Source organism: Aplidium turbinatum, chromosome 12 (assembly GCF_918807975.1).
Source record: "Aplidium turbinatum chromosome 12, kaAplTurb1.1, whole genome shotgun sequence".
Lineage (NCBI taxonomy): Eukaryota > Metazoa > Chordata > Ascidiacea > Aplousobranchia > Polyclinidae > Aplidium > Aplidium turbinatum.
Window position 1 is genome coordinate 1,778,563 of NC_137483.1, and position 14,318 is coordinate 1,792,880.

The window sequence follows — 14,318 nt, forward strand, 5'->3', positions numbered from 1 at the left end:
CCATAGGCACAATGTGCTGCTTAGGTGCGGTTTTCAATATCTTTTGCACATGTTGGTGTTGTTAATAGTATGCTGCCAAAATGGGAGAGGTAGTCTGCTTCATCCAGAGGCTTTTTGTTGGTGTTTATCCCCAGGGTGGTGATTGGTTGTTTTGTCAGTATTAACTTCCACTTCAAAATGCTTATAAGAGTCATTACAAGTAGTTGATGGTTATCATTTGAATGGTGAAGAGTAACGGACTTTAGAGCCAATAGCAACGTCAACCTTTGTAGGAAAAGAGGATTGCGCCTTTTGAATAGATGAAGTGGTGGTGGTTGTCCGACGCGGGTCTTGCTTTGTGTCGTGATAATTGGAGATATGTGGGACAGGCCGTTTTGTCCTCGAGTGCAAATATTACTGTACTGTATGTTTTTATTCTACTGGTTGTATAGTGTAACAAGTGATTGGCCATTGCGACCTAGCCCGGCCACACCCTTACTACAGAGTAGTGTTGTTCACGGGCAACGTTTGCTATGCGACAAATTGTACGCTATAAAACTTTCTACAGCCTGCGGCGATAGATTTGCCCCGGCCCGAGTAGAACAGACTTACGCAAAAAACACTGCTTGGAACCACATAGCTTTCTATGCTGCCGTTTCTTAGAAACGTTTAAATGTTTTGCAGCACATAGGGGAAAATGAAGATACTAAATCATGAACTGAGTGGAGATGACATTTACTTAACTCACAAGATATTTTTGTGCTTCTGTGAGTTTGGTGTTTTCATTACATCAGTTTTGAGTCATTTTGTTTATTCTAAATTACGTTTGTTGAGTTGTTTACGTATGTTACACAAAGATGAATTGTTTGCGAAACTTAATCATCGGCTTCTTCAAACTCCCAACTTATTCAAATCAAGTAAAGCAATTTTCAAGCAGTAATCAACTTCATTTGACATTCTATCTATCAATCTATCTATCAATTTATCAATTAACCAATCATTTTTATTAATTCATTTAATACTTTTTGGTGACTCATTCAAACTAGTCCAATTTATCAGCAGACTTTAAGTGAATATTTTTTGTTTGCTTGACTTTGGAATCGGAAGCAGTTTTTGATTTTCGCAATTGGGAACATTTACATGATTTTGAACATTTCAATTCTGTCGACTTCGTCAGGAAACAATTTTCGATTTCCTGAAATTTTCGATTTCCTGAAGAAACAGATGATTTTAGAAATTAAGAGATTTTTGAAAACCTGCGTTTTCGCTTGCTGAAGCTTTTCAGTGTTTTCGATATTGCTTGCTGAATGAAAAGCTAATAAAATGTCATATCACCATTTTAGGTTTTCTCAGAGCTTGACGCTTGTTTCTTTCAGATGATTATTAGGAGGCAATAGAAATACAGAAATGTTTTTGTTTCGAAAGACACTTTTGTAACGTCACACTTTCAGAATGAGTTCCGGGAAACCAACGAAGTAGAGCGAAGAGTTACTTTCTGAATGAGATGGTGGTAACGAAAAAGGCGAAACTTATAGAGCCCCAGGGCGGGAGTTGAATCGCGCCCCGCAATCGCGCGGCTTGGAAAGTCTCATTGCAGAGACTGCGTGTCACAACCGAGCCGGCTTCGAATATGGCAAAAGTTGAACCGATGACCTTTGAACCGTCGGAGCCTTGGGTCCGTACCAGGTCGAATCACGTGACCATACCCACAAATTGGATTGGACGAGAGGAGCTGGAGCAAGCAACGAAGCGTGACGCAGATGGAGACACGTGAGTTTCGCTTTTAGTTTGGGGATTTCCTCACTTCGTCTGCACGCGTCGAAAAGTTAAACAATCGTTACAAGTGAAAGTGGCTGTCAGTTAGACAATAGTCTCATGAACAGTCGGTCGAAGATCAGTTTTGAAACCAGGACAGTCACATTTGGAACGCGATACAGATACAATTAGCAAAGAAAACAAAAGTTCTGGACCCAATGAAAGTCTTAAAATTGTAACTAATGTTATTTTTAGACCTTGATTTACTTTTGTGTCATTGCTATTGTCACAGGTCACATAGGCTATTGTCACAGGTCACATAGGCTATTGTCACAGGTCACATAGGCTATTGTCACATAACCTAATAAACAAAAGGAAACATTTTAAAATTTCTTAGACGTTCATTATCATTAAAAAGATGCTTAAAGTTGAACTTTTGTTTATCTAGGTGTCTTCATGTTATTTAGGGTCAGGTAGCCTAAGCGATAATTTTCTGCTATGCAAGTTCAGTGTAAAGAGATCAAAACTCACAGCTAAGTGTCAGATTATTTGGGAAGGGATTATTATTGACAACTTTTGACATTTCAAATGATTTTGTATGTTATTTATTCCAAGAAAAAGTTTGTTAGCAGAAGTTTTAGTTTTGGTTGTACATGCAATCGGCATTGGAACAGCTTACCTTTTTTTATCTTTCTTGAGGGGAAAGAAATCTGAAGACATTTATTGTTCTGCTTCTGTTTGCATCAACTATCGAAAAATTGAAATTCAGTACGGGATTGGAAAATACGTTAGAAGTCTGAGCTTTGTTTCAAGTTAGTACCGGTATATCAATGGCAGATAAGTGATGGAAAACGGAATTTAGGGTAGTGGTGTGTGTAGTGGATGTCAGCAGTGCTGCTTTAGGTTTGCTTGATTAGTTAATAGTTTGAATTCAATCAATCAATGTTTTATTTGTCAGTAACAGGAACATAGGTACATGTTTGAAATATGCAATATACACAATACAAAAGTTACACAAGTTCCCATACCGACAGGGAGACAACGAGACGACCATACGGTCTACTTGTCAATTGCCACCCTACGGAAATTACGATTTTGCCATTTAAAATAAGCTTACAAGAGAAAAAATAAAACGTTGAAACGTTCCCGCGCTTCAACAACAACATACGCAAAAAAAACCAAACATATTGATGATAATGTAGGCCTAAACCATGGATCACGCCTAAACACAAAATTCCATGAAGCAAGCAGAGAATAATCAAGTTTCCGAAGAAACTGACAAGTTGGTTTCCATAACATATCACTTACGATGCACTGTAGCTTTGCAAAATTAACGTTTTGATCTCTTTTTTGAAACAATGAAATGATAAGTTTTTTAGCCTACTTGGAACCTCTGACCAGAGCATTGGTCCCAATACCTGCATGGACTTTTTGCCATATTCTGTGTTTGATCTATTTATAAAATAGTTGTTGCTTGTTTGATATCTTGTGTTATGCTGATGAATAGATGAAGCATTTGTAAATAAATCACAATACGTAGACGGATACTGATTCATATGAACTTTGTACATATGTTTTTTTATTTTAATGTTATGTATATATGTCTTTTAGTTTCAAGATGTTCATTTTGGAAAATAAAAAAATAGTGTGAGCATAGTAATTTTGTTTCGTAATTATTCTTATAACCTTTTTTTGTAATTTTATTAATGGATCTAGTGCACTGTCACAGGCCTTTCCCCAACTTGAAATACAATATTGCAAATGACAGTAAATCAAAGCGTGATACACATCTTTTAAAGTGTCTGTGTTGACAATTGAAACTTAAATTATTTTATGTACACAGGCTATACTTTATACACTTACATCAACACACTGTACGTACATACATGTCATTAAAAGGTGTTTGAATTAATTTTCTGAGAAGCAAAGCGAAACTAAAACCAAACTTGTTACAGAGATACAAAGGAATATTCCAGCTTGCAACGTTTCTAAATGTTGAAACGATGTATAAATAGCAGATTTTGTTGACTGAGATATGTCATGCAGCCAAAATTGTTTCCCGAGGCCTGTTTATAAATTCAGAGTTCAGACATGGATGTAGGTTGGTTTTCGAGCAGATATGCGGAATATCGTGTTTGGTTGTTCCCACTAACGTTGAAGCTGCGACAGCCACGGCTGCACGTTTCCTCAAAAGGATTTCCTAAACGATCAAGCCGCCTTCGAAAGTTAATTTAAATCTTTGCTTTCAAGCTTAAATGAAACATCGAAACCTTTACCACTTTCATGAAGGGTTATTTATAAACTAATGACTTACTTCTCTTTTGTGCGAGGTCGCTCACTTTCTTAATTCTGCTGTAGCAGGCTCCCTGAAAGAACAGCAATAATGTTATAAACCCTGAGTCCATTGGAGGCTATTGAACACGTACAGTTACAAGTCTACGAGTTAGACAAAGATAGAAACTCAGAAGTCGTGAATTGGTTTCAGTTAGATAAATCTTTAGTAGATAATTTACTTTTTTGTACCATTCAACTACAAAATAAGCAGCGATCAGATTCTATTTGAATAAGGTGACTTTGAAGATCCCACCAGATGTGAAGCAAATTAGGTTGTTTGGAGAGTAGCGAGTTCATTTCCAGTAATTCGAACTATTCAGCTGTTAATGTTAATAGTAGTTATGGCATCAATAAATAGGAAATACATTAAGCTCACTTCTGTTACTCGGTAACTTGGTTCAAGTTTTTGTGGTTTCAGTGCGTTCAGCCCAAACATTGAATGTTGCAGAACTGATGAATCGGTGTGACGTAACAAAGCTATTCTTGAAAAGAAAAATCCCATGGCCAACAAGTTTCTTCAGATTCACTTTGTTGAAGAAGCGACAGGAAATTGCAAGACTTTCAGTTTTCAAAGTCTATTCTTGCTCAGGTTGTGTCGACAATCAACGCAGAGGCTGAATGTGAGCTCAGAGGCGTCATCAAGGGGTAAAGGTTGTTATCTAACCTTTCTAGCCAGCACGACTTCGTTGCCAGGAAGTTCACTCGACACAGAAGTAGATAAATGCAGAAGTTCTTACCTTTGTTCGCTGGCAACCCTGAACTAGCAGTTGCCTAATTTGACAACAGAATCGAGGATTGGATTGTATCCTTTAGTTTTAACAGAACAGTCTGTAGACTCCCAAAGACAACTAGAAGAAGTTATCAGATGCAGCCCGCCCCTGATTTCATCATACTCTTTTTAGCGCCCAGCCAGAACAACCAGCCCTTTTTTACATTGATTCTACGTCTGTAAAAAACGTAAATCAATGAAAAAACGCTTGCTTTGTCATCTGGGACGCTTTTGAGATAACTTGGTCAAGATAAAGATTGGATTAAATTTCGAAATTTATGTCTTTAATCATAAAAGTTATTCAGACCTAAAGAGCGACCACTAGATAAACGTGTGTGACGTCATAATTTGGTATTAGCGTTTTTGTCCACATGAAGTCATAATTGCTGTCATGTTAGGAGTCAAGTCAAGTCAAGTCAAGTCAATTTATTTTGTTTTAACAGCGCCATATATTAACAAATAATCAGAGTAAAATGTAATTGTCAAAACAATGCATTGTACAACTGTTGGTTAGATTATGGCGCAATCAAGATGGTAGCGAAAGACCATAAGCAGTCATCTAGTCAGCCACCACCCCATCACAGTAAATCTAACTACACATTCATACACACTAGTGTGCAGAGGCAGGCACACTACTTCATTGAATAAAAAGAGTTCGCCACTGAGATTGAAAAACAACTACTGTTGGTTTGAATCTGCACTCTCAGACTGAGTAAGCCGAGGATGAAGATTCAAACCAACGAGCAACGACCAAGAATTGACCAACCACCAATAATTAGTGATTGTGTGCTATAATAGGCTACAGCACTTGCGACAGTTTTCCTGAAATAACGAGGAAAAACGTGGATACCACCACCGAATTGCAACAATTTTTATGTGAAGCATACAAAAACAGGGCAATTTGATACTAGTAACTGTAGAGAACAAATATTAATAAGTAACTTACGATATGATGATATAGGCCTACTGTAAAGGTAAGTTATCCTTTGTATTGAGCACTTAAGGTACGCATGTATATTCATGTAACAGTTGTGTGTAACAGGAGAAACGTTTGTTTGTAGATTGCTACACGTTGCGGTTGCTAGGGGCAACGAGCTGGCCTGTCGAAAATTGGTGGAAATTTTGAAAAGCGCAAACATGTCTTTAGACGTCAGAAACAACGTCATGCAGGTAAGATTGTGACGTGATAAACATGCTGAAACAAGTTTTGAAATTTAGAACTTTTCAAATCTTTACGTCCTAAATCACCAGTTCAGAACAAACTTAATCGTGAAAGTAAATTGGCCTTTATTTTTCTTTACACTTTATGGATTTACATCTTGAAACGTTCGTAAATAATAAAATGTTGATATATATTTTCACACCACGGTGAAGAGGCGGCAAAACGCGACTTTTTTGGTTGTTTTGGTCTTTCGGTGGTTTCTGTTAGCAAAGTCACGTGGTTTCGATTTCGTTCAATCTTTCAACAAAACTTGTGAAAACAACAAGTCAAGTGGTGAAATTCTTTTTGTCTATCTTGTTGATTTGTTCAATTAAATTTGTTCTCCTAGTTACCATGATGCTTGGAATCATTTCAAGTTCAATGATTGTTGTTAATTAGCAATTTGACTCAAGCGGCTCTGACTTATTCATTATTGTTTACTACTTCCTTCAAACCAAAGTTTTGTTAATAATAATGTTCAATCACATTGAAACCCCCTCGAGTGACACGCGGCGAGTGCAAATGCTCTGATGACAATCTTACAGTGCTGCCATTTAATTTTATTTAAATGTCATTCAAATTGACTTTGAAAGACGTGTCGTGTTCATTTGGTGCTGTGAGAAATAGAATGACTAAATCTTTCTATCAATTACACAAATACATTATTAATTAATAAAATTATGTTTTGATCTTCTGTCTACTTTCTGCTCAAACAATTACTCTTTTCCGTCAAGGAAAAGGAAAGCCATTTCGTACTGAAATTTTTTTTTATAATGTTAATTTTTTATCGTGATATTTGGTGATATTACAATGATAGCGGAAAAAATAATCGTAGCTTGTAGTGATGAACCACGGCCTACTAGAACACGGCCAAATATGTTGCTATTTGAGGAAATTTCTAAGAGTCTTAATTGTTATAATCATAGCTATGACAAATCTGTTATCTTCCCATTTCCAAAAGTAAGTAAAATGAGCAATATTTGCATCTAGACATATTATTGGCTTGTTTTACCGGAGATTAGATATGTATGTTAAGCACAACTTATGCAATAATAATGTAAAATATGTAAAAATTTTCCAACTGCATCCTGGAGGTAGTCTCATCATACAGTCGTTAAGTTTTTTGTATAACAGGACCTTTTGCCAATAGCCACATTTTACTTGCAAAATTAAACTTGGTGGAAAACAAAACGAACTAAAATTTAAATTAGGACATCAAATGAACCGCTTAAAACATAGAATTCGCAAAAAATCCTTGATATTTTAAATGGAACATGCAATTGCACCAAAAGCGACACACCAAACGATACTACCTCCAGGACGCAGTTGGAAAATTTTACATATTTTACATTGTTATTGCATAAGTTGTGCTTAACATACATACCTAATCTTCGGTTAAACAAGCCAAACATATGTCTAGGTACAAATATTGCTTATTTTACTTACTTTTGGAAATGGGAAGATAACAGATTTGTCATAGCTATGATTGTAACAATTCAGACTCTTAGAAATTTCCTTAAATAGCAACATATTTGGCCGTGTTCTAGTAGGCCGTGGATGAACAATCGTATTCATTGTTATAAACAATCGTATTCATCGCGATCGAGCGATTGTTCGTCCTGTCAACGAGATTTTAAATCAGCAACGGAAACACTTTATCAATAAAAGCATTGAAGCATGACCAGCGTAGCTTGTTGATTGTGAGCCGCGATAACAACGCCCTTGGCAATGAGTTGTCATCGAACAGTAATCGGTCGCGTCCATACCGTTTTCCAATTGTGCCTCAGGCTTGTGAGCGCGTTTTCACTGTGGAGGTGATTTCTGCTGGCATTGTTTCAATTTCTTAAACGGCAAACTCAGGATTTTTCAGCGTTGAAGCTAAATCAGACGCAAAAGTTATTTCCTTCTCAAATGCCTTACAAGCGCACGATTTCATGTCCATTGAACAAGTTGGAAATTTCCATCGATTGTTTGAACGTATTTTGCGCTTTGTTGTGCAATCGTCTGTTCGTGCTTTGCATTTACCAAATATAGTCAAGATGTGCCGAAAAGGTTTCTGCACTTGTGGCCGTGTATATTTTTTAGAAAAAAACCATCATCGTGAACAGATCTTTTTGTGAAGCTAATTTCGCTGCGTTTATTATGTCATCGTAGTTTGTAATCGATAGCACACGATTTTCAGCACAGCAACTTCATAGTGTGGTGATGGAAACATTGGCTTTTGATGTCCTGTAGCAAACAATAAGACATAACAAATACCATAATGAACATCGTCGTTAGCTTTACATTAAGCTAAGTCAGCGGAAATCCACAATAAACTTCATCTTTTCATTGAGGGAATGTTTAAATGACGTATGTATTTGTTTGAACTGACATATCAACGGGCATCGTTCTCGTCGTGTCTATCATAGCCGATGTGTTTTGTGGTGCCGTACGGTGGTTGTTGGGCGCTTACATTTTACAGTGTTTCTGGCTTCGTGCGATGTCCTAAAGTGTTCTTGGTTGGTTATGTGGTTTACATGTAATCAAAGCGATGGTTAGATTTAGACTGAAAGTGATTTATGAACAAGAAATGATGATTAGCATTTAAGATTATCCCTCTTGTTGTCGCAACTTGTAGTTTATACCACCCGCTAGGTGCCGCTAAATAGAAAGTCAGATCAAGTTGATAAGTTTGTTGCGACAGACTACCACAAGTGGTCATCGAAGCAGCGGTACCCGGTCATTTGGTCGACAGGACGTTTGGTCGACAGACATTTGGTCGACAGGACGTTTGGTCGACAGGACGTTAGGTCGACAGAACGATTTATTTTAGGGTTAGGGTTAGTTAACTAACCATAACCCTAATCTAACCCTGACTCTAACCCTAACCCTAACCCTAAAATAAATCGTTCTGTCGACTTAACGTCCTGTCGACCAAACGTCCTGTCGACCAAACGTCCTGTCGACCAAATGTCTGTCGACCAAACGACCGTGCACCGAAGCAGCCACCCCCCCACGACAGCAGTTTAAATACAAACTCACAACTGCGCACACCCAGAATTGAACCATGGACACACCATTCCAATGTTTCATAAGTGCATAACAAGAAATGTTTGATTTTGAACTGTTCAACTTTCCAATTCCAGTCCGTCCCGTTAGCTCAGTTGTTACGAGCCCGGCTCAAGATCACGCGGCGCTGGTTCGACTCTCGGGGTGCCCATAACCAACGCATTTCAAGACTGCTCTCCATTCAGAGGCACTTAGTGAGTGGAATGATTCCCCGGCAACAACACTTCAACAATCGGAAAACTTCACTCTGTCAATCTCGGTAACCTTCCCTGCGTCAAGAGCCTCTACAAGTATGCGAAACTATCAGGAATAACCTATCAAGGCTTTGTCAGTCCGAGGATAAAGATTCAAAACCAACCAACCAATTACACACCACATGCATTCCATTGAAGACAATGGTACTATAACGTCACCATCAGCCACCAGTTTTACCAATTCCATTGTACTGTATATTGTCTAGGCCTCTGTGTAGTAAGCCATAATTTTGAACCGTTGAACTTTCTGATTACAGACTCCACTTCAGCTCGCCTGCATCATTGATCATCCAGGTATTGCCGCCCTCCTTCTCAGCGCCAACCCTGCTAGCTGTGACGTCACCGATCGCCATGGCAACAACAGCGTGCACCTCGCGATAAAGCACAGTCGATCGTCGACCCAATATCTCACCCTGAGGAATGTCATCAACGCGGCTTCTATGAGCGCGCTCGAGAAGAAGAATATATATGGTATGTCACAGAGAAGCCATTTTGTTGGTTGCATAACAACAAAAGTGCTTCTACGCTAAAAATAGCGATTAACCAACTCACTCATTTCAATCAAAAATGTAAGTCTTGCTTTCGATGACATGGGAAGTGCGGGAAAAAGTTTGAAAGAAGAAGTTTTTGTACGTTTCGTCATTCAGGTTAACTGCCTTCTTCAGATGACTAAGATGAAAATAGACAGGTCAAATACAGTTGTGGACAAATTATTAACCATTTTGCTTTTCAATTCAAAAGTTGAGCCAACAATTTAACACAAAGTAGCCAATGATTTGCCCAGTAGGCAGGGCCGTTGAGAGAACATTTGGGGCTCGGTACTAAGAAAAATCCGGGCCCCCAAAGCTTCAAAAAGCAAAGCAACTGTAAAACGACCTTGCATGACCGTCGCTGAGAATGGAAATGTTCTTTCACAACTTTTTAAAATGCTTCATAAATAGTGTTAACTATCGTCTTTCACATAGGTCTAAACAAACATTAAAAAGTTGGGTATAATCTAAACATCAGCTCTTGTTGATTTTCACAGCCGGTACAATGAATTTAAGTACCGGTACAGCCTACAACGACAGCGTAGATGCAATTATTAAATATATATTCAAAATACACACACACATAAAAAATGACTTGATGAAGGTAAATCACGAAATAAGAAAGCATATTATGTTTAGCTGTTGCACCCAGCTAATAGACACTAATATAGTTAGAAAGTGTTTAAGTGTTTGTTACATTGCAAAGGTAGTGGCCGCAGTCAACAAAGGTTTACTTGCTCTCAATATAGTTGGCTACATCTTCAGCATGCCACTGAGGTTAAAAGCGGGGAATGCTTTTTTTCAAAATAAGCTTGTACAGTTGAGCTTTTTACTTAAATAACCCTTCTAACATATGTGTATAATACTTCTTGGAAACTCTGTCTTGTTTTTTAATATTTTTTTGTTTTAAGAGTAGTAGAGCTTTGCTTTTAAATAAAAAATTGCTTTTGCATCGAAAGTGGGTAACGGGGAAGCCATTAATCGTCGCTAGGTGGCGAAATATTTTAGCACGATGTTTTCTAAACTGCAGCTCAGTTTGTTTTTGCAACGAAGGCAGCACTCCCCACTAATGTTTAGTTTCAGTTTCAACCTTTACCAACACAAATGCAGTTACGAAAATAAATTTGTTGATCCAAGCAGTTTGATTGGTTTGGAGTTCAAATGGAATCATTTTGAAACGCACTTTACTTTTGCATTATGATTCAGCATTCGAGTTTCGTTTCATGAAAGGCATGTACCTCAGTCATCAAATGACTTATCTTCCACTTGAACTGTTGACTTTTATCGTCTGGCTTTGCATTGGGTCGTTAGGGGTCGTATGCTGTGACTAGTAGTGGTGTTTTCGAGATCACGCGGCGCTGGTTCGGCTTTCGGGGTGTGCGCTTGAGCAACGCATTTCAGGACTGCTCTCCATTCAGCGGCACCTAGTGAATGGAATAATTCCCGACAACAACACTTCAACAAACGGAAAACTTCGCTCTGTCAATCTCAGTAACCAGCCCTGCGTCAAGAACCTCTACAAGTATGCGAAACTACCAGAAATAACCTATCAAGGCTTTGTCAGTCCGAGGATAAATATTCAAAACCAACCTTTACCTATGTTAATTTAACAAAAAAAATAAAAATAAAATGCAGTTTGTGCAGTGGTAAAATTAAGTTTATTTGTTTCATTCATAGAACGATCTGATGGAAGTTTATTTGTTTTGCTCCTTGAAGCATGAAACGATGCAGTTTATATTTGATGTCTGTTTCACGTTGATGACTTTGTGGATTTTACAAACAACGATTTGCCTTGGAGCAATAAAAAGCATTTGGCGCCCACGGCGAAAAGTTGTTTGAACCCTCAGGCTACGTTGTCATCAGCCACTTATGCTGTTGTAATGTTGGGGCGGACAGTTAATTTTACTTGAGGGCCATTTTTGAGGGGCCATGTGTAGCGGGGGGTCTTACTTCCAAATTTATAAGCAAAGCAAGATCAATGTTAGTCACAAAATAGGTTTCGTCCAACCTTGTTCCAATTTTGTTTCCACACCTTCAATAGAGTATATGACGACACGGTTCGATGACGTTATCGTTCCAGACAGCGTTATGAAAGGGAGAGGTAGACAAAGATATTCAGATAAAACTAGAAGTCAGTTTAAGTTCAAGTTAGCTTCAGCATTAACTTTTATTGTGATAAGTTGGAGGAACTTTCAAGACTTTTCTTAAATTACTCGTTGGCCAACGGAAAACGCTGTGATGGACCACACACGGCCCCTGGGTCGGTAATTGTCCGCCCCTGATTTGGTGTACACGATAATTTCAGGCCGTGAGTAATTTCAAAATATCAACAAAGATCAATGCGAATCTAATATAGCGTTGAACGAAGTCGCGATAGATGATTTACATATTGTCTGAACCTTTGAGATTGATGTTTATTAACAAAATGAAACATTTGTGTCTGATTGATCATATTGAAATACACGAAACCAGTTGAAGGAGAAACTCAGCACGAATATGAGTTGATTTGTTTTTACTTTCGAAACCAGGAGAAAACATGTTTCCTCTTTGTGATATGAAACTGATTAGTTCTTAAAATAATCCGAACACGAATTCGACAACAAACAACACTCTGTAACACCTTGATCCTGCAACACCTTGATCGTGTATTTTGCATTTGTGGCACAAAACGCGTCAGTGGATAGATGATCATTTCTTTTTCGTTCGAATGCTAAATAAAACGTACATAAAACAGAAACATACATTGTGCATCCAATGAGAGAGTGCGAGACTGTAGCCCTATGAAGGAGTAGGAGGTCGTCGAGTCTGCACTCTCTCATTCAAATAGATTCACACGAAATCAACTTTTATTCTCTTATCCTCTACTGGTTCGATGCGGAAACGTTTTAAGCTGGGAGGTTGCATTGTGATCACTATCGAAGCTTTGGTGGACATTCTGTTTATAATATACAAATTTCCATTATCGCTCAATTGCGATAAATTCAGACGAGTTTGTATATTTCCTCACTGCTAGAACGAGTGACATTTTGTGGTGTATCACCCCAGGATTGAGCTACTTTTGTTAATCATTGATGACGTTTGGCGTTGAAATCAATTTGCACCGAATTAAATGTTTAGTGGATAACAAATCGCCAACATCAAGTTTTGTGCAGTTGCCTGAGAATTTATTGCAAAATACCAAAAATGATTTCCCTGTTATTTTCGCCTCCCAGTCGCAATGCATAGCTACACACAATTCAGGCAAATACTAATTCGCCTGCGGGGGCGATAATAGAACTATCCGCCGTTGTCTTCCTGCTTTGGTATTGTTGTCGCACTGATCTACTTTGTGCGTGCTAGAATCATTTATGAAATTGAGAGACTTTATACTGTAGAGTGCGTCTATTTGTAATTATTCAGATGTTGAGATAGAATTCTTGCTACGGAACAGACACGAATAAATTGACGAGGTATTTTTTGTAAGTTAACAAAATTCTTCTTTTTAATATTGATTCAACGTCTGCATAGGTTGAATCAATGCTTTGGAGGTTTGCAGCAAAAAGGGAACTGAGCCTGCTAGGCAATACCAAGCGTAAAAAATATAAATTTTAACGTTTATTCAATGTAATTTGACGCATACTTTTACCGCGTTAATATTGCAGCAGCGACATTCATTGCATCGTAGCAGTTCCTCTTGCAAACTTCAACCGAAACTTCAAGCAAAGTTCTCGTTACTGCATTTGGGATTTACTTCAAGATGCAAAAGTTAATAAATTTGCTCTGCAAAATGTCAATTGTTTGTTTTTGTGTTATTTTCGTAATTTCATGACCGAAACCGAAGTTAAAAGCCACAAAATTTAATTCCTTAAACTTTCAGAAGAGACTGGTAACCGAAACTTTAACTTTATGTGGTCGCAATGGTCGGCGTCGAGGCATATTTGTGACTTACGCCCGCGGGCAATTTACTTCAGCGCTTTGTGGAAAGCAGCATACAGACCAAACTATAGCAATCTTCGTTGATGCTCTAACTTTATTAATTGGTGAATGGTTTCAACTTCCGTTTGTTTGAAGAAACGATTTTCAAGAAGCGGAGTTAACCCAGTAAGTTGCTGTAGAAAACTTCTTTTTAAAGGTTTGATGGAAGATTTATTTTACTGCAACTCGTACGCACAACATCAAGCCTACAATTAGTTTCAGGAATCGTATTAATTTAGCTTTTAAAGAGATAGACAGAGTGTCGTGAGGCTGTGATAGAAATTATAAACAAACGAACTCAGATGAACGTAAAACGTTAATTCTGATGCAAAAATATTATTTAGTAAAACTATTTTCAAATACTGTACAAGAGCAGGTTGTTTTGTAAAAAACATTTGTAATTGCGACTTGTATTGATGGTTACTTTTGCTTGTGGTTTAACAAAGCATGAAGGTTACTTTGTTATTGATTTATGACGATAAAGTTATGTG

General features: G+C 37.8%; 1 protein-coding gene across 1 annotated transcript in view; it reads left to right on the plus strand.

Annotated features, from left to right (window-relative positions):
• Positions 1-1,364: 1,364 nt before the first annotated feature.
• LOC145780866 (uncharacterized) overlaps positions 1,365-14,318 on the plus strand; it is a 32,059-nt gene continuing 19,105 nt past the window's right edge. Inside the window, exons 1-3 of the mRNA XM_082592516.1 lie at positions 1,365-1,749; positions 5,899-6,007; positions 9,601-9,814. Coding sequence (XP_082448642.1) covers positions 1,610-1,749; positions 5,899-6,007; positions 9,601-9,814 — 463 coding nt within the window. The 5' untranslated portion in view covers positions 1,365-1,609. The remainder of the gene's footprint in view (positions 1,750-5,898; positions 6,008-9,600; positions 9,815-14,318) is intronic.